We start from the raw sequence: 21,852 nt of genomic DNA on the forward strand, positions 1-21,852 counted from the left end.
AAATTGGTGTATTTTTTTAAGTGATACATTTATACAATAAAAAACTACCCAGCAATTAAAAAAAAAAAACTTCTGATATATACAACATGGATGAAATTCAAATGCACTGAAAGCCAGACTCAAAGGGTAAGAAAACAGGTACGTGGTTGTAGGAATGTGAGGTAGAAGAGGTTGACTAAAGGAGGGGGAAGTCGGGGAAGCAGGGAGGAATATTGTGGAGAAATAGAAATGTTCTTTAGTGTGTGCTGTTACTTTACGTATTTGTTGAAATTTAAAGAACTGTACACTAAAAAGAATACATTTACTCTGTGAAAATTATACCTAAAAATATGCACTGTTCAGTTTAAGAAAACAGATACTGAATATGTGAATAAGGATTTTCAAGGGAACCTGTTTTATATTATCAAATAAGTGTTCCTATTTACAAAAAGATTTACTGTATTCTTTTTTTTTATTCCTAGGCTAGGGGTTGAATCAGAGCTACTGCCGCCAGCCTACGCCACAGCCACAGCAAAGCCAGATCTGAGCTGCATCTGCGACCTACACTACATTGCTGGATCCTTAGCCCACTGAGCGAGGCCAGGGATTGAACCCACATCCTCATGGATAGTAGTCAGGTTTGTTTCTGCTGAGCCACAATGGGAACTCCTACTGTACTATTCTCTTAAATAGGCTGCTCCTTTGAGGGCTTATTATGTTTGGATACAGATTAGATTTTCTGACAAGAGGCTAGAAGGCCAAAGAATGCTATGTGCGGTGAATTCTAATTAAAAATCATAAATGAGGAGTTCCTCTTGTGGTTCAGTGGGTTAAGAACTTGACTGTATCCATGATGTGGGTTCAATCCCTGACCTCGCTCAATGGCTTAAGGATCCAGTGTTGCTGCAACTTGTGGCATAGGCTGCAGATGCAGCTCGGATCTGACATTGCTGTGGCCATGGTGTGGGCTGGCAACTGCAGCTATGATTTGACCCCTAATCTGGGAACTTCCATATGCTTCAGAAGAAGCCTTTTAAAAAAATTTAAAAATAAAAATCATAAATGATGCATCTCTGAAATTTTAAGTCAACACTTTAACATAAATAACATGTTCACTTAATTCATACACTTAATATAACTCTTCTCCAGAAGTTATTATAGAGAAAAAGGTCTATTTATTATGATGATTTTTTTTTTTTTGGTCTTTTTTGCTATTTCTTGGGCCGCTCCCGAGGCATATGGAGGTTCCCAGGCTAGGGGTTGAATCGGAGCTGTAGCCACCGGCCTATGCCGGAGCCGCAGTAACGCGGGGATCCGAGCCGCGTCTGTGACCTACACCACAGCTCACGGCAACACTGGATCATTAACCCACTGAGCAACCTCATGGTTCCTAGTCGGATTCATTAACCACTGCGCCACGACGGGAACTCCTATGATGATGTGTTTATAATTTTACTACAATGAATGGTATTTGAAAACTAAGGATAATAAACCTAACCTTGAATTTGACATCTTAAAAACATATCTGTGTCACAAATGTTATATAGGCAGTAATTACATATAGTTATATAAAACGTAGGAAACGTTCCTTGGTAAAGTACACACACTGGATACATCTCATTAACCTAGAGAACCAGCCCCGAGACAAACTAGCTTTTTGGGTTCCCAGGTTTCCTCTGCACTTTGTTACTATGAAGGCTAAGCTGGTCTGTGATAGCTTCAGTCTACTTACAGGAATCCACTGAATGCTTTCAATCCCAATCCTCCATACCCTCCATCTATTCAATGCCCTTCTTCTAGGTTCGAAACAGTCCAGCCACAGAAATAAAGATGAGGTGTTTATTTCAGTTAAATTTTATGGATCAATAGCTATAAAAATTACATACCATCTTTTAGTTTGCTAACATACCACGCTATTGGTATGTTAGCAAACTAAAAAGAGGGAGGAAGTACAGTGAAAGCCTGGAATTATAGAAGAGTCTAGCCAAAAACTCATTCTACTCATACTTGGTACCCTAGAAAAATGTACCATCTCCAAGTCCTGATATTGCCCTCTCCTAGTAAGTCTCAACTGTTGAGAACTGAGTATATATAGTATCTCTCTTTTTTTCCCTAAAGTCTTTAAAGCCAGATTTTAGTCCACCAAACCACAGACAAAAAAAATGGAAAATTGGCTCATGTTAAGGCAAAGTAAACTCTCAAAGCGTTTAACTGTGTCAGACCTCATCAAGCACTGGTAAACAGTTTTGGTGATTTCTTAATGAAGGCATAGTGGTAGAGACCATTTTCTTTCTTGTGTCTTCTTTTATTTATATCTATATTCAGAACAATTTTTTTGGTTCTTTCAGTAACAGGTGTGTTAGAAATAACTTTTTACATACCTGATGAAGTGTTCCTGCTGGTAAGACAATGGCATCACCAAGGAACTGAACAAGAGTGCAGGTTTTGACTCCATATTCCTCAAGCAGTCTCTGACGAAGTTTTTTGTTCACATACCAACTTTGGTCACGTATTGGATCATGCTCCGGCAGAACTTCAAGGCCTTGTTCTTTTGAAACCTGAAATATGGATTAAAAATAAAACATTCACTCCAATTTAAGTAAAGGAGGGAGTTCCCGCTGTGGCTCTGTGGTAACGAACCCGACTAGTATCCCTTGAGGATGCAGGTTCAACCTCTGGCCTCGCTCAGCTGCTTAAGGATCCAGCGCTATTGTGAGCTGTGGTGTAGGTTGTAGATGCAGCTCGGAACTCAAGTTACTGCGGCTGTGGTGTAGTCTAACAGCTACAGTTGATTCTGACTCCTCGCCTGGGAACTTCCATATGCTGTGAGTGTACCCTCTCCCCCCAAAAAGCAAAGGAAACTGTAAATCCTGTTCAGTCAAATTTCAAATTTCTTTACAGTAACAGTCCTTTGTTTTCCTTCTGGAATGATGACTGTGCTTAGGAAAATAATATTTACAGAGTTCCCTTTGTGGCAGAGCAGAAACAAATCCAACTAGTATCCACGAGGATGCGGGTTTTTGATCCCTGGCCTTGCTCAGTTAAAAAATTTAAAAAAAATTAAAAAAAAGGAAAAGAAATAACACCAGCAACTGGAAAAGTCAAAGGATATTAAAATATTGCACACTAGTATGCTGTTAATAAAGTAAATCATGGAGTTCCCGTTGTGGCTTAGCAGGTTAGGAACCTGACATAGTGTCCATGAGGATGTGGATTTGATCCCTGGCCTCGCTCAAGGGGTTAAGGATCCAGTGTTGCTGCAAGCTGCAGTATAGGTCACAGTTGCAGCTTGGACCTGGTGTTACTGTGGCTGTAGCTAGACTAGCAGCTGCAGCTCTGATTCAACCCTTAGCCCAGGAAATTTCATATGCCACATTTGTGGTGGGGAAAATACAATTAATAAAGTAAATCATAATCCCTTCTCACCTCCTCCTTCCACTATGAAGATTTCATCCATTTGGTTCCTTACAATTATTTCAGGAATATAGCGCAAAGATGGAGAAAAGCTTAGTTTAGTAGCTTTTTTCCAAAAGCTGAACCATTCATATTTATGTACTTCATAAACATTCTTCATCCTGCTTTTTAAGGTATGTACAAAGATATATACCTTTATATTGCTAACCTCCTAACCTTTGATAAATTAATTTCAAGAGACCCTTGGACTAACCAGTGAAGTAATCGTTTGCTTGAAAAAGCATAATTTATAATATTTTAAATTAAAAGACTGATAGGTGATCTGGGATAAGATAGTAGTTATAGGGGCATAGCTCCTTCCCTTCACACTGACCAAAGAAAAACCTTAAGTCCATTGGAAAGAAGACAGTATAGAAGAAAAGCGGTGAGTATGGTCCCTTATAAGAAATCCCTATAAATTACAAAATTCAGAATATATTTGAGAAAAGGTTTTGAACCAGTAAAATTATTGCGTCATTTTTTAAACAAGTAAATTAAACATGTAGTTACTCAGAATTGCAGCCTAGTCAAATAAACTATGACACATTTGTTTTTATATTCCATAATATCAATCATTACTTTTAACTGACCTCTGACTCATTAACGGTTCTTTATACTAAAGGGTGAGGGAACACAAAGCAATTGAGAAGAAATTGCCATTTAAAAACCCTCAACATAAAAGAAGCTTTAAAAGGAACAAGAGAAAGCGGCTTTTGATTTTCGACAACCAAAAATGCCATCCTCCTTAGTAAAAATTATTTAATCATATCATACTGCTGAATGCCAGTGAAATTACATTAATAATTAAGTCCTTGTTCAAGGTGAAGAGATAAAACTGTTTGTAACCTAAATTATACCTTCTGAAGAAATTCCCTTATCTTGTCAACATCTTTCCCAGCATAAATATGCCACAGAGCACCAGGTATTTCACTTGAGTCCTTCAATCGTTTTCTTAAAATGTCATCCAAATCTTCTTCCTCAAATTTTTTTAGTATTCCTGAAACACAGAATATTTTCAAACTTCTCAGTAAAGACTACTAGAAAGCCAAGTCTCCCAAAACTGATCAGAGTAGCATAGTGCTTGACTGGATTGGGACTTTAGAGAGGAGTAAACTCAGTTATACATTTCAAAACTACAAGAGCAAAGAACACTGAATCTGTTGGAGACAGAATCAACAGTAACTTTCCCAGTTTGTTTTTTTTTTTTTTCTGTAAATCAAGGAACTAGAATTAAGAGCTCAAAAGTTTTTACTCAAACTTAACCAACTTTCTTCCAGTCCCAAGGGTGTTGTCATAATGTTTTATACTCATACAGCATTTCATAACTTACAAAGGATTTTTATGGCTACTAATATGGTAGGTAAGGATCAGAACCTCTATTTTACATCTGAGCAAAAAGGTTTAGTGAGGTCATATGGTAGTTCTATATTAGTTTTCTGAGGAACCTTCATACTCTTCCACAATGGTGTACCAATTTACATTCCCACCAACAGTGCAGGAGGATACCCTTTTCTCCACACCCTCTCCAGCGTTTGCTATTTGTAGACTTGTTAATAACGGCCATTCTGACCTGTGTGAGGTGATACCTCATTGTAGTTTTGATTTGCATTTCTCTAATAATTAGTGAGGCTGAGCATTTTTTTCATATGTCTATGGGCCATCTGTATTTCTTCTTTGGAGAAATGTCTATTCATGTTTTCTGCCCATTTTTTGATTGGGTTGTTTGTCTTTTTGTTGTTGAATTGTATGATTTGTTTGTGTATTTTGGAGATTAAGCCCTTGTCAGTTATATTGTTTGCAACCAATTTCTCTCATTCTGTAGGTTTTATTTTCGTTCTGTGCAGAAGCTTGTAAGTTTGATCAGGCCCCACTGCTTTATTTTAGTTTTTCTTTCTACTGCATTGGCAGACTGACCTGCAAAAACATTTGCACAATATATGTCAGAGACTGTTTTGCCTATGTTCTCTTCTAAGAGTATTGTCTTACATTTAAGTCTTTTATTTTTTCTTTTCTAGGGCTGTACCTGCAGCATATGGAGGTTCCCAGGCTAGGGGTCGAATCGGAGCTGTAGCTGCCAGCCTACGCCAGAGTCATAGCATTGCCAGATCCAAGCCGCGTCTGTGACTTATACCACAACTCACGGCAATGCCGGATCCTTAACCCACTGAGTGAGGCCAGGGATCGAACCTGCAACCTCATGGTTCCTAGTCGGATTAATTTCTGCTGCGCCACGACAGGAAATCCACATTTAAGTCTTTATTAAGCCATTCTGAATAAAACAGTATGGAGGTTCCTCAGAAAAATAAAAATAGAATTACCATGTGATCCACTCCTGGACATATAACCAGACAAAACTATAATTCAAAAAGATACATGCGCCTTTATGTTCATAGCAGCACTATTTACAATAGCTAAGAGATGGAAACAACCTAAATGTCCATCAACAGATGAATGGATTTAAAAAGATGTGGTACGTATATACAACGGAATACTACTCAGCCATAAAAAAAGAAAAAATGCCATTTGAAGCATCAGGGATGCAATGAGAGACCCTCATACTAAATAAAGTTCAGTCAAAAAGAGAAAGATAAGTATCACTTATATGTGTAATCTAAAATATGCACAAATGAACCTAATTGCAAAATAGAAACAGACATGAAGAGACTTGTGGTTGCCAAGGGGGAGAAGGGAGGGAGTGGGATGAACTGGGAGTTTGGGATTGGTAGATGCAAACAATTACACTTATTTATTTGTTTTTTAATCAATTACATTTAGAATGGATAAATAACAAGGTCTTACTGTACAGCACAGGGAATTAATTATAATCACTTTCCTGGGATGGACCATGATGGAAAAGAATATATTAAAAACATATATATATATACATATACATACACATATACATATATACATATATATACACACATATATATACATATACATATATATATATATGAGACTGAGTCACTTTGCTGTACAGGAGAAACTGGCACAACATGGTAAATCAACAACTAACTTTAATACAGAAAATAAAAATATTTAAAAATTTTTAAAAACGGTCCAATGAGGAGTTCATAACGTGGATCAGTGGTTAACCAATCTGACTAGGAATCATGAGGTTGCAGGTTCCATCCCTGGCCCTGTTCAGTAGGTTAAGGATCCGGCATTGCCGTGAGCAATGGCGTAGATTGCAGACTCGGCTCGGATCCCGCGTTGCTGTGGTTCTGGTGTAGGCCAGCGGCCACAGCTCCGATTCGACCCCTAGCCTGGGAACCTCCCTATGCCACAGGTATGGCCCTAGAAAAGACAAAAAGACCAAAAATCGGGTCCAGTGAGAAGGGATTTGTTCATTACCCTGACTAATAATAAATGGTAGAGCAAAATGTCTCCCAAGTAATTCCTGGGAATTCTCATTTAAGACTCCTGATTTCACTACAATGAACTGTTTTTTTTTAGGAGAAAAGGAAATATATTGCCTGCTACAAAGAATATATTAGATGGTTCTTAATTTGTGACAGTGAAATCACGAGGAAGATGGTTGCTGGAGGAAAGAAAATTTGTTCTTTCATGAAGACCTAGGGGGAGATGACAATCTGAGGTAAGGAAGGATGGAGACAGGAATTTGTCAGAGAAACAAGGAGGTATGAGAGCTATTGTACGTGGAAGAAAAAAAGCATGTGCTTTAAGTAGGTTAGTATTTCCTGATGTGTTTTAAGTATTATTTTAACACTAAAACATTCCTTTTTTTGTGACCCACCTATAAAAATTGGCAAAAACTTTGAAGAAATACAAAGAATTAAAAAGCTGATGACTTTTTCTCAGAAGACCAAATATTATGCTGGGAATGAGGGAAGGGAGGTGTGTAGGAACAAAGATGAAAAAATTCCCAGCATTTAAAGAATGGAAGCAAATTAGAGGAGAAAAGCAAATGTAACCTCTATATTGTACACTAAGTGCTACAGGGAATGATTTGAACTAAGTACAATTAGGTACAAAAGAGATACACCTCAGTATCTGCAGGAGATTGGTTCTAGGACCATCCATCCCCAAACCTGGCAGATACCAAATCCACGGAAGTTTAAAATATATAAAATGGTATATATTGTGTTTGCACATAACCCATACACTTTCCTCCCTCACCCTGTATGCCTTCAGATAACTTATAATATCTAATACAATGTAAATGATACGTAAACAGTTGTTGGCCACAGAAAATTCCTTTTGCTTTTTTTTTATTTTTTTATTTTTGTTTTGGCCACCCTGCAGCATGTGGAGTTCCTGGTCCAGGGACCAGATCCGAGCCACAATCGCAAGCCAATGCAGGATCCTTAACCCACTGTGCCAGGCTGGGAATCAAACCCAAGTCCTAGTGCTCTGAAGATGTTGCCAATCGTTGTGCCACAGCAGGAGCTCCCCCTTTTGCTTTTTGAAAGCGAGCACACAGCAAGTTCAAGTTCTGCTTTTTGAAACTAAATGGAATTTTGTTTTTCCTGAATACTTTTTATCTTTGGTTGCAGATGTAGAACTTGCAGATACAGAGGGCCAACAGTTACTCCCTGGCACCACAGACTTTGAAAGGATAAGTAATTTGAACCAAAGGCTCGATTTGACCTCTAGCCTAGGAACTGCCACATGTCAAAGGTGCAGCCCTAAAATAAAAAGCAAAAGCAAAATAAACCAAAAAAAAAAAAAAGCAAAGGTCACACATTTCTGTGCTAGAGCTGAGACTATAAGTCAAGTGTGCCTGACTCAAATCCTTGGGAAAGGAGGAGGCAAGGGTTTTTATCAATACAGTCAGTTAAGGAAGCTGAGAAACTATGAGTTCCTGTAGTTTGGAGGGAACTTAGATTGTGTATTATAGAAGCTGTCAAATATACACAGAAGTTGAGTGAAAGCTATAATAAGCCCTGAAATCCTGAGAACCTAGCCACGAGGCTGCAGATACATTCTGGGCTCTAGAAACTGGCAGTTGAAAATCACGTACGGAATTTTACAGGAAAGGCATATAAAACAAAAAGTAGAGAAACAAGTCCTTAACTCTAGCAAAGTCTGTAACTCCTTTGGGGGTGCAGAAGCAGGGGAGTGGTGTTACTAAGGCCAAGCGCAGTATTTGAAAAAGAGGCAGTGATTAGCAGTGCCATGTATTAAGACGGTATAAACAATAAAAGGACCAGAAAGAAACCATTATACTGAACAGCGACTGTCAGTGAGAACAACAACAATAGCAACAGTAACTTCGGTGGGGAGGTAGGTAGAGGCCGACCTACACTGAGTTGAAATATGAAAGGGAGATGATAGACACAGCAAAGTGTGTTATGAGGGTAGGAACAACAGGATGATGCAAGGAAGATAAAGGTTTGAAGGGGGCTTTTTGAGAAAGGAAAATAGTCTAAAGTTTGTTCCTACTCTGAGAAAAGAAGCCAGGGGAGAAAGTGTAACAACCCATGTCTTATTTATAAATAAGGAAATTATAGATGGAACACTTTCGGAAAGAAACCCAGAGGACAGAATCTGAAACTTATACAAGCATAGAGAAGGCCCTTTCTCTCTGGTACTAGAAGAGAAAAAAAGAATGCCTGAGGCACAAAACATACCTTAATCTTCAGTGATCCAGGGCTTAGTTTCTATTCTTCAGTAAATGTTTATAAGTGAGCTTACCAGTTTACTTTCATAAATCCAATATTTAATAACAGGTAAGAAGCAAACAAAAAGCCAGGTAGGTTAATCACGCTTCAATTAACAAACATCAGGTATGCCTATATTCACCGCAATTTTGGAAGGACTCTTATAACTCAGAGGCTGACATTCTGGATACTACTACTGTGTGGGGTTATTCAACTGTTATTCCAAAGACCACTATTTTTAAGTTTCTTTACCTGCTTTTGAAAGAATGCCATTTCCTTTTGCTATGCCAACATAGACTAGAATATTTACAACATCAGAAACTTCAACATGTAGATTTGTTGTTCCAATATCATGATCTTTGGCAGCAGCTACACCTGTGTATAAAATAAATTTTTACTTAACAGAATACTATATCCTAGATATTCCCCCTCCAATTAGCTCTATAAGGAAAACCTGTTATTTGTAATTTGAATTTTAGTCTGCTTATTCCAAAGCCTGATGACAAAACCCCACAATCCAAGAAAAGTCCTATAAAAAGCAAATTAGTAGAAAATGTAACTGTATTTTACAAGGAATTAACAGGTACTTAACTATATACTGGCTCTTAATTCCTAATATACACTGCTTGGTTTCAACGGATTATTACAGGAACAGATTTAGTAGAATCTAAAAAAGAATAGATAATTTGTCTTTGGATATAAGTTAAAATTCTATATATTCCAACTTGATAGAAATACAAATATAGGAGTTCCTGTTGTGGCTCATCATAACGAATCCGACTAGCATCCATGAGGACGTGGGTTCGATCCCTAGCCCTGCTGAGTGAGTTAAGGATCTGGCGTTGCCATCAGCTGGGGTGTAGGTCACAGATGTGGCTGAGATCTGGTGTTGCTGTGGCTGTGGGGTAGGCCTGCAGCTGCAGCTCTGATTTGAACCCTAGTCTGGGAACTTCCATATGCTGCAGCTACGGCCCTAAAGACAAAAAAGAAATACAAATATGTACCTACCATAAGCACTGCACAACCTAGGTCCCAGATCAGGGCGTACAAAGAATCCTGGCAAATGAGAGGCCAAATTGAATTTTCCTTCTGGATTACAATATTCTGGCAATGGCAAGCTTTTTAAAAGATCTTCATATCTGAAGAATAACAACATTGACTTCTTTTGAATAAAGATTTACATTTTTATGTGTTTTCAAACATATAATGTTCAAGTTGTACACAAGACTAACTTTTCTTAAGCCCTTTAACAGGTAACACTTTCCCTGACTTCATTTAAAGTTTAAATGAATACATAATATATGGATAAGAAAAGAACAGAAGTGACACTGATAAAACACAATTCTGCTTCCCTAATCATAGCACATTTAAAGCACCAAGAGAAGGAAGGTCCAAAATGGGACTCCTGTTTTTTGACAGGAGCATTCTTTCCTTTACTGCCTAACATTCTTCCCCCTGCTGAGACTGTAGGGTCAGTCCTTTTAAAAAATTATTATTATTTATTTTTAATTGAGGAAGATATTAATTAAAGCTCACATCTGTAGCTCCTTATCCCACTTCTGGGGATAATCTCAATCCAACCTCAAAAAGCCAAGAGTCCAAATAACAAGTATAAAAAGATATACCTTGCTGGCATCATAGTCTTGAAGTCTTCTCCTGAAGGGCAATCTTTTAATTTTAAAACAACTGTTTCTCCACTTTTCGCTTTTTGCCGTTCTGTAAGAATGCGATTGATTATTAAAAAAATAACCTCTGTCTTTTTATTTTTATTGTTTGGAGATAAAGGAAGAAATGTAAAATGAATGAATACTTCAACCATTGTATAGAAGGTACTTAATGAATGCCTGCTTACAGACTTTCATTTCTTATGTATTTATGTAGTATTAGGACGTGTTCCTTACATCATAGATACCTGCTAACATCACCAAAAATTCTTTTAAAAAACCTCTTTACAACTGTTATTAAAATTAGTCTTATATTTTTTAATTTTTCAAAGTATTTTACATAAAGTATGTATAATTCAAGTTTCAAATGTTTATGGGATTGCCAAAAATATTCCCCATATGATAAAAGAAAACACAGTATAAATGACTTCTTTATGGTGAAAGAAATGAGGGGTAGGGCCAGAAATAGGACCCAGTCTCTTATTTCCACGTATTTGTTTATATATCTTATTTATATCTTGTTTATATATCTTCTTTCTATCTTATTTCCAAGTACTTGTTTCTTTTTATCAGACAACAAATATACAAGTTTCAAATATTAAAAAATCTGTTAAGTCATGTATGCAACTCATTTTGGGGAGAATATGTTTAAGGAAAATAGTAAAACAAACGAAAAAACAACATACTTGAAACTTCTTCAAAACCATCCCAGAACTCCTTAACATTGGCATTTGAAACAATGCTGTCTTTGCAGTTCAGGAGATCAGCTTGGTGGTCTCCAAAATCAAGACTAATTGAGTCTGCCTTCCACAAGCTAATGTTCATTTTCTTATGCACGCCAGAAACCACTGCAGGCTTATAAATAAATAAATAAATAAAAGTTAAAAGGTACATGGACATTTGATTTTACATGCACATACAACTAAATGGATAAGATGTTGAGTTTAAAGACTAATAACAAATTGTTAGAATTAAAGAGATTTAGACGCTGACCTGGAAAGATGTTCACAATACATTTTCAAAGAGAAAAGGTGATGCGAGAATGCCACATAGATGGCAGAGTACATTGCCCTTCTTGAAAACAACAATTAAAATAGGCAGTATTTTTCAGGAAAGAAGCCTAAAAGGCTATACTAAAAACTTCATTTCTAGGCAATATAAACTATTTTATTTATAGATAATTTTTTATAGACAGAACATAATCTACTTACACATTTGTATATATGCAATACAATTTTAAATACACAGTCCTTGAGCTTAAAAGATAATCTACATTTTGAGTTTATATCACTTAAAATACAGACATTCTTTTCTTCTACAAGGATCATAACAAAAATATTAAACAACCAAGCACAAAAACAATAAATTTCAAGGCTAATGACTGATTCCCTGGAAGTGAATCTCCTTGAAATCCAAATTTCTTTAAGGCTCTCTAAGCCAAAACCCAGCAAATTTGAAGATTTGAAGCTTTTAAAAACTACACTGTTGATGTAAAAAACAAAACAAAACAAAAAAACAACCAACTAAACAAAAAACCTCTAAGGCAATCTGATGCACTATTCTCAGGTTTTTTTTTAAATTTTCTTTATCATAAATGAAATAAAAGAGAACACAGAAAGTTGTGACTCAAGAGTGTCTGGTAAAAGATGTTATTTTCTCAATGGGCTGATAATGTAACTATTAAAACAGGTTCAGCTATTAACTAATTAACTATTGCTGACAATTCACATATTACTTTCCAGCCCCTATTATGCCTAAGACAGTAATAATCCTATCCAAACCTGTGCCACTCCTTTTATGGTAACCAGCAGCTTGGGAAAAGCGAGATTTTTTTTTAAAATGACACATGCAAGTTAATCAACATATTAGAATATTCTAAAACAGAATACTTAGGCTGCTATCATTTTTATTATCTTCCTGAAATACTGAAGGCTTCCCTAATTTGACTCCTTGATTCTGGTCTTAACTGCCCTCTCATTCAATTTCCAATCTGCTTCACTGTCAGTTATTTTAAAATGTCAATCTGTAAAACACAGGGAATACAGCCAGTATTTTATAATGACTATAAATGGAGCATAACCTTTAAAAACTGTGCATCCCTATATTGCATACCTGTAACTTATATAATATTGTATATCAACTACACTTCAATTTTAAAAAGTCAATCTGATTACTTTGAATCTTCGATTAAACTGTCATGTATAGGATAAAAGTTCAAACTCTTTAGTATGATACAAAGGCCTTTCATAATCATAACCCTAACCACCTCATTTTCCCATCATTATCTCACAACACTCATATATGTCAGGCAAACAAAGCTACTTAACAGTTCCCCCAAACACCTGATGCTTTTTACTTCCAACTTCTTGTCCATCTAGAAAAACTTCATTTAACCTGAGACATCAATTCAGACCAGCCTTTCACTCTAATGTTTCCACAGTAACTTAAAGTTCTTAGAATACTTACAACATTTCTGAAAGTATTTATTTATGTGACTGTTTAAGCCCACAAAAATCTTGTTGTCTAAACTGTGACCCAGTAATGTCATCAGGCTTCAAGAAGAGAGAGAACCAAAAAAAATACATGCTAAATATTGTGTATTTGCATTTCCTGGGTGTGTACTTTGTCTGGGTGAGGAACCAAGCTATTGTCAGATTTTGAAAAGGACTAGTGACCTAAATGTATGAAGAACCACTGAACTAAAATGGTCCTTACTCATTTTTATATAACTTACTCATTTTATATCCTTAATGGCCAGCACAAAGACTGGATTTTATTAGGTGCTCAATAACTATCTGTTGAATGAAAAAAATTAAGTAAAATGGCATTGATGTTTTCAGGTACACACAAAAAAAACTGAACATAATACTAAGTTATGCAAATTCTTAATTTATACATTAATGTAGTATGTACTACTACATACTGAAATGTATATCAAATATTATTATACTAAAATTTTGGTCAAACAGAAAAGCATTTTTTTAGCATAATTAAATAATGGAGTCTGTTATTCAAGATTTGATGAACTTATAATGGTTAACATTAAAGGCAACACATCTACACTTTTCATCAGTTCAGGAAAAATGCTTGAGTATTAACATTTTAACAGTAGATATAAATCTATTAACTGGACTAAAATACAAATGTAAAAAAAAGTAGTACCAATTTTACACACACACACAGAGTCTTTAAAATCAACTAACAGATCTAAATTCTAACATCGAATAATCAGTGCTGTCAATTTATATAAACCTGTCCAAAAAATAATTCAGAAGCAATCATTCTGGTAACTTTTTTGGTGTTTTTGATATCTTCCAACATAAATGTGTCAAGTATTACCTTTACCCTCTCTTTCTATTCCTAAAGAGAGAACTATTTTCCTATTTAACCAGCTGTAATTCCACTAAGAGCATACCAAATCAGTTTAAAATACTCACTTGTCCATGTTTCCAACACTCTTTGAAAAGCTTCCAATTGTTAATATTTTTATAATCTTTAAGCCACAGAATATGCTTCTCACAGATCCAAGAATGTGGTATATCATTGTATAATTTATTGTTTTCATCCATGGTAGATTTTCTGCTTTCTTTAGGCTCTTCTTTAAGCTCTGTTTTTACATTTATCCTAGAGGCTTTATTTGGTGGAATTTTGTTTTCAACAACCGAAGCAATTATGTCATCAAGAATGTTTGGCATAGTTCTTCCACTTTTACCACTCTAACAGGGAAAAAATACATTATTTTGATGGGAAATGCTTACATTTTGAAACCTCTGCTTTGATTTTACTATTAACATAGCAAACGATCAACACAAAAATATACCTGGCTTCAAGAATCATGTCAATGGAGATGGATCTCTACTCTCTACACTGTTCCTGACAAAAGTAGAAGTTTGGTGGTATCCATGGGAGAAACTGCCAGGTCTGCAGAAACTAAAAGTGTGGCCTTTCTACCTTTTACATTGTATTAGGACTAGGGAAGAAAGGACAAATAGGTAGACTCTCCCATATAACTTTTTTTTTAAGATTTTTATTTTTTCTCCCATATACTTTTTTTTGGTCTTTTTAGGGCTGCACTCGTGACACATGGAGGTTCCCAAGCTAGGGTCAATTTGGAGCTGTAGCCATAGCAATGTCAGATCCTTAATCCACTGAGGGAGGCCAGGGATCGAACCTGTATTCTCATGCATTACAATCAGTTTCCACTGAGCCACGATGGAAACTTCCCATAAACTTTTAAAAGCCACTAAAAATTTGTGCCAACCTATGCAATTATTGTTTTTATTTTTGTTCAGTGAATAAAGCAAAAAGTGATTTCTAAATATTTTAAGTAACAAAACATTCACATCCACATATTTGCTTTCCTGCACTAGATATATAGTTTTCAAGTTCTGAAGGAGTATTTTTGGGCTTTTCCAGAATCAAAATGTCCCCATACCCCAACCTTTTTTCACCTAGGAAAAGAAGAAAATCTCTAGATTTTCAGTTATGAGAGTTTTAATGCAAACAGAAACACACCCAGTAATTTGGTATATTTGATTTCATCTGCACCTATTTATTGTGTAATTCCTAGACAAGTCTCCAAATCTAAATTTATGGCCCATATAAAATCTAAAAATCTGGCATTTCACTCACTGGGGTTCCCATTGAATAAACTGGTGCAAAGGCAATGCCAGCATCTGTTGATCCCACACGTAATTTGCCAGCTGTTGTGGTCAGCAAATCTCGCAATGTTGAGCCTTGCTCATTATTCTGAGACACAGGAGGTGATGTTCCGCTATTTGGAGAATCAGGGTTGTCTTGTTCTCCCTCTTCTTTAATTTCCTTTTCAAGGGCAAATTCTTTGTTTTCTGAAATAAAACATTATTATTTTTCTTATTTTTATTTTATTTTTTGTCTTTTTGCCATTTCTTGGGCCGCACCCACGGCATATGGAGGTTCGCAGGCTAGGGGTCTAATCGGAGCTGTAGCTGCCGGCCTACACCAGAGCCACAGCGACGCGGGATCTGAGCCACATCTGCGACCTACACCACAGCTCACGGCAACGCCAGATCCTTAACCCACTGAGCAAGGCCAGGGATCGAACCCGCAACCTCATGGTTCCTAGTCGGATTTGTTAACCACTGAGCCACAACGGGAACTCCCACTGAAATAAAACATTTTACAAAATCCAAATAAAATTATAAAAAACTTAGATAAAATTATATAAAATTTTAGCCTAATTATATAAAATTATATAATGTAATAATTATATATATAATGTTGCTAAAGTTCAGACAAAACCGGTACCCTCACTTTACAGTGAGAGGTGAAAACTGTAGCACAAGTGATTTGTTCACCTGAATACACACTACTCTAGTGGGTTAGATCTTTCAGGAGTGGAATAGCATGAATATGAAAAGGCCTTCCCCAACATCTCACATACATAGGTGAGTTACCTATCACAAGTGAAAAATGCTAAGATAGGGAAAAAGTGTGGGTGAGTTACAAATCTATTGCCCTGGTGGCTTTGATATGCTCATCCACAGATGACTGTGTAACTAATATTGATACAATCACAAGAAAGCAACTTCCTAATAAGAGAAGTGTTTTACTGAACCTAAGCCACAATGCAAGAGAAAGACAACAGCACATTGTTGATTACATTCCTCTATTGAGTACTTACATAATAAATTAGAGTTACCTTTTTTTTCCTCTCTGGCCTTTTGCTCTGCAAGGTCTGCTAACCAGTGCAGGGGTGACTGGGGTTCTGGAGGAGTGAACTTGCTGTCTGTGCTTCCATCACTCCCTGGGCTGCTGCTGCCATTACTCTCAGGCTTCTGAGGGGTATTTTGCTGCTGAGACTCAGGCATGCACAGAGAAATTTTATTACTGTGATTAAGAACATTCTGTAAAACCTACAAAGGTAGAATAGTTGAATTTTTAAAATACTCTCTCTAAAATTATTCAGAGTTAAAAGTAGAGGTTACATTTAAACATAGGAATCGTGATTTACGAAACACAAGCCCTAATCTGGATTTCAAAAATCAAAGCTGATTAACAATGCATTATTTTTGAATAGAGATTTTTACTCACTTGAGACACACCATTCATAGTAGAAAAATTTCCAACTTGTTTGTTAGTACAATGACAATGGGATTTAATACCATATTTTTCTCTAAGAGTGTGCATCACATCCAGAAGATCTGTTAAAACTACAAAATATAATAGTGGTTAATAGAAAGGTTATCACTAGTTGCTTAAGATAATACAAATTTCTGGTTATTCTTGTGTCTTTTCACTCTTCTTCCTTTTTGTTATTGGTGCCATGCCCATGGCACACAGAAGTTTCCAGGCTAGGGACTGAATCCACATCAGAACAGTGAAAACACCGGATCCTTAACCAATAGGCCACCAAGGAACTCCAAACTTTTCTTCCACTTTTTTCCTTCATCCCTTTCATCTATTTCCGGTTTGATCATTCTACCAAAGTCATGTTCTCTATCTTCTCTCATCTCTATTGTTTAAAATCAGTATGTTCAGAAAGGGTAGAATCACCTGTAATAAGTACAGATATCTAATAACCTTTGTCATTACACTCTAGATTTCCCTTTCTAAAATGGCTATTTGGCTTTTTTCATCAGTGGGTCTGGGCTTATCTTGTTAGATTTATCACAGAGGATTCTAAGAACAGAGCAAGAACAATTCAAGATTACAAAAACCTTAATATTCATTCTATTATACTCCTACATACTTCAAAATAATCTAGAACAATGAACAGCTGTTACACTACTAAATCAATAGTGTATATTTATACTTACCAGAACCAGGTATAATTTGAGTTGGCATTAAATGTTTGTGATCATGAGGCTGTCCCTTCACACACTTCATCCAAGCATACAGTTCTTTATCTGTAAGATTATAACATATATTCTTTTATATTAGTCATGGTTTTATAAAATTGATGGCTTGTACATAAGGAGTTGAACAACTATAAGACGTCAATGGTAGGCTTCAAATATTTGCTTCTTAAAAAAATAAGAGTTCCATCATTCTGAGAATTTTATAAATACAGGTTAGGAAGTTCCCGTAGTGGCTCAGTGGTTAACGGATCCGACTAGGAACCATGAGGTTGCAGGTTTGATCCCTGCCCTTGCTCAGTGGGTTAAGGATCTGGCGTTGCCATGAGCTGTGGTATAGATTGTAGATGTGGCTCGGATCCTGTGTTGCTGTGGCTCTGGTGTAGGCCAGCAGCTACAGCTCTGATTAGACCCCTAGCCTGGGAACCTCCATATACCGTGGGAGTGGCCCAAGAAATGGCAAAAAAAAAAAAAAAAAAAAAAAAGACAAAAAATAAAAATAAATAAATAAATACAGATTACAAAACAGGTAAAATGTTATTAGTCTTTTCTAAAATGACCATTCTTTATTCTCATTTATGTATTATTCATCTCAATCTTCCCCGAAGCTATTTTTTTTACTCTTAGCTATTTGTGCCAAATAGGGATTTTGCCTAACCTTAGCACATCTGACTCATGTAAAAGTTTGAGGATATTGCCAATTCATTTTTCTTTCATGCTTCAACTTGACAGTGTTTAATTGCTATTTCTGCAACAAGGATCAATATCCCTGGAGTGGTCAATGTATTAAGGCTTAGCATGAGGTATACCATACATACACAGGAAAAAAGATTTTCATACTAAATAGAGTCAAAGACAACTATCGTATATCACTTTTATGTGGAACCTAAAAAAATGATATAAATGAACTAATTTACCAAATAGAAAGACTCACAGACATAGGCAACAAACTTACGGTTACCAAACGGACACACACACACACACACACGCACACACATTCCCAAAAGAGGGAACTATAGAAGTGTATAGCACAGGGAACTATATTCAATATATCTTACAAGATTTTGATTATAGATTTATAATGGAAAAGAATCTGAAAAAAATTCCCTATATATGTAAAACTGAATCACTTTGCTGTACACCTGAAATCAACTATACAGCAATTTTTAAAAAATGCTTTAAAAAAAAAAAGTATCTGCTTGAAATGAGACTGGATCTACCAATGAGAATAAAAGTTGTAGATGCAGTTTTACTCTAGATCTTCTGGCTATTCTAATAAACCTATGGTTAACTCCTCATTTTAAAAATAAACTTCACAAAACTTCCTTAATGTAATATATTCATAATCAAGGAAGGTAGGGGAAAAAACCCAACTCTTCTAATTTTCCAAATGAGCAATCCTTAAGAAAACCAATATTATGAAAAATACCAATTTCTATAAAGACATAAACTAACCTCTAGAACTCTTCCTTTCCTTTGCCTTGTAACAATCTAAGCAGACCACAAATCCACATTTTTGGCACACCCAATGAATGTTAAACAATGTTGCTTCGCAGGCATCACACATCTCCCGTACTCCTCTCACTGCTCTTTTCCAGGCAATTTTGGCTGAAAGAGAAATAAAAACTTTAAGGCAACAAGCTCTTTTCTTTCACTAAAACGCACAAAAACAACATTTAAAGGCAAAGAACTGAAGGATTTATTAACGATCAATAGTAGATTTCTTGATGATATTAGTAATTCTTTTTAAAAGGCATGTAATGGAGAATTTCTCAATCTTGGCATTTTTGACATATGGACTGAATAATTCTCTTTTGTGGGGGACTGTCCTGTAAAGCGTAGGATTTTTAGTGGCATCTGTGGCTTTGGCTTTGACCCCTGGGGGACAAACCACTGATTTAAAGCGACAGGAAGGAAAAGAAGCTGATAGTCAGAGTACCTAATATGCAAGATGCTTTACTTAGTAAATAAAACATAAGTGCTTTATAAATAAATCTATGAGGTAGTTATCTATTCCCATTTCACATTCATACAGTTAAACAGGGAGTAAAGTTGACATTAAAATACAAACCTAAATCCAAAGACTGATGAAGCACAACAGATTAAAACTTAAATAACTGGAATGGATTATGTCTCCATATGGCAAATGCTGAAATTTCGCAATTTCACATCCAAACTATCTTTATCATGCTAAAATCACATCATAATGGCAGAAATACCAATAAGCTACTGTAATTTTATAAATTGCTAATCCATTCATATCAACCTTAAGTGGAAAACATGTTACCTTAACTACATACAGGTAAAGTCATTGTCAAAATTAAAAGACTAGGTAAGATTAAGACTTCTCCCTCAGGAAAAAATGTAGTCCAAAAGAGAAATTCTTCTTTTCCCCCCAATTTTTTAGGATCACACCCTTATCATATGGACCTTCCAGGCTAGGGGTCTAATTGGAACTGCAGCTGTCATCCTATGCCATAGCCAAAGCAATGCAGGATCTGCGCCGCATCTGTGCTGGATACTTAACCGACTAAGCAAGACCAGGGATCCAACCTGTATCCTTTGGATACTAGTTGGTTTAGTTACCACTGAGCCACAACAGGAACTCCAAAAAGAAATTCTTGAAATGAACATGTATAGTTGCATGTTCTAAGTATTTAACTTCCTTACCATCTTTTTTCACCCAGGATAAAGCTGTTTTTTCAGATGTTACTAATTGACAGAACTTATCACCTATTATATCCAAGATATATTTTGAAGTTTCTATGTCTAGTTCATCATCTTCATAATTTTCATGTGTCCATAAACTCATAGCTTCATCATCATATTGATCAGGAGAAGAGAAGCCATCTATTCTAACCACTCCATTTTTACTAAATGATAATCTGAAACATTAAAACATAGAGTATTAGATACAAAGACAAAAGTCCAGGTTTTTTAAGTTCAAAATCTGTAATTATATTTTATGTTACATTATAGATATATAAATTACATTTATAACTTTAAAAACATGAAAATATGGTAGTCCTTTACATATACAAAGTTTATTAATAAAATTTAACCAATTTTTTTTGTCTTTTGTCCTTTTTAAGGCTGCACCCGTGGCACTTGGAGATTCCCAGTCTAGTGGTCTAATGAGAGCTGTAGCCATGGGCCTACACCACAGCCACAGCAACACGGGATCTGAGCCTCGCCTGCAACCTACACCAAAGCTCATGGCAACGCCGGACCCTTAACCTGCTGGGTGAGGCCAGGGATCCAACCCACAACCTCATGGTTCCTAGTCGGACTCGTTTACACTGCACCACGACGGGTACTCCAGAGTTAACCAACTTTTGACTTTCACAGTGCTACGCAAATGGCAATGACAAGCAGTACCAATTTTATGTTACTTCAACCAATGAGATTTTCCCTATCACTTATACTTAACTACTTAACTCCAATTAAGTGAAGACAGTCCAAGTGTTTCATAAAAAGTATTAAAATGTTGGACAAATGCTGCTTTGAGCAATGCAGTTATTGTATACATAATCTAAATCAGCAACCTCTAAGTTAAAAATCACCTTAAGACTCATTAGGAGGATGAGACAAGTTACAGCTATAGTCCTACTACAAATAATAATGACTGATTTGAGAATCTGAAACATTAACTAGTCTCTACTGGCTGGGTTACCCAGCTATTCTTTAGTTGAACCCTTACAATTCTGTAAGTTTTTAGTATTAAAGTATTATTCAGTAATATTAATATTATAGTAATTACAGGTTAATAACAACTAAAAGTTTTTTTTCATATTTACTACAAAATCTGTGAAATGTGATGTGGTACTAATAAACCCTTCTTGTCATTTTATAACATATTTTTATAGCTACATATGTTTAACAAAAGTATGGGTATCTCCACCGTAATACACTGACTTTAGTTTAATGCCTAGATTGTTTACGTAGATTTACAGACTATTTGTTATTGCAGCTAATGAACATTGTTTAGCCCAAAATATATGAATTAAGAAAAATATCAAAATGCTATTTCCTATCATTTTCTAAAAAGAATAGTAACATTTTTTCATTAAGGAAGAGTAATAAATCTCTCAGAAGAGAAAGGTCACATGAACACAAGTAGCGATGTGAATACGAATTTAGGCCAATTGTTAGCTATTAAATACGACACACAAAAACTTAATGTTCTTTTATAAGGATTCAGAGATGGAGGCTCAAAGCCTCATTTTCACTTCCAAAAGACCACCAGAATGATAGTATAGTTTCTAATATTATATAAACATATTTTCCCCCAATTAT

At 35.8% G+C, this 21,852-nt stretch overlaps 1 protein-coding gene across 8 annotated transcripts in view; it reads right to left on the minus strand.

Moving 5' to 3' along the window:
• Positions 1-21,852, minus strand: part of JMJD1C (jumonji domain containing 1C) — a 323,117-nt gene that overhangs the window by 7,428 nt on the left and 293,837 nt on the right. For 5 of the 8 annotated variants that reach the window (XM_047762759.1, XM_047762754.1, XM_047762761.1 and 2 more), the window contains 13 exons: positions 20,227-20,441; positions 19,012-19,164; positions 17,518-17,607; positions 16,793-16,911; positions 16,401-16,614; positions 15,353-15,567; positions 14,158-14,436; positions 11,407-11,575; positions 10,682-10,772; positions 10,065-10,195; positions 9,309-9,431; positions 4,290-4,429; positions 2,361-2,537 (listed from right to left, as the gene is read on the minus strand). In XM_047762759.1, coding sequence (XP_047618715.1) covers positions 2,361-2,537; positions 4,290-4,429; positions 9,309-9,431; positions 10,065-10,195; positions 10,682-10,772; positions 11,407-11,575; positions 14,158-14,436; positions 15,353-15,567; positions 16,401-16,614; positions 16,793-16,911; positions 17,518-17,607; positions 19,012-19,164; positions 20,227-20,441 — 2,116 coding nt within the window. Of the gene's footprint in view, positions 1-2,360; positions 2,538-3,405; positions 3,444-4,289; positions 4,430-9,308; positions 9,432-10,064; positions 10,196-10,681; positions 10,773-11,406; positions 11,576-14,157; positions 14,437-15,352; positions 15,568-16,400; positions 16,615-16,792; positions 16,912-17,517; positions 17,608-19,011; positions 19,165-20,226; positions 20,442-21,852 lie in introns of those variants that run through there. The other 3 variants (XM_047762758.1, XM_047762757.1, XM_047762755.1) reach the window with 3 other exon arrangements.

This window comes from Phacochoerus africanus, chromosome 15 (assembly GCF_016906955.1).
Source record: "Phacochoerus africanus isolate WHEZ1 chromosome 15, ROS_Pafr_v1, whole genome shotgun sequence".
NCBI lineage: Eukaryota > Metazoa > Chordata > Mammalia > Artiodactyla > Suidae > Phacochoerus > Phacochoerus africanus.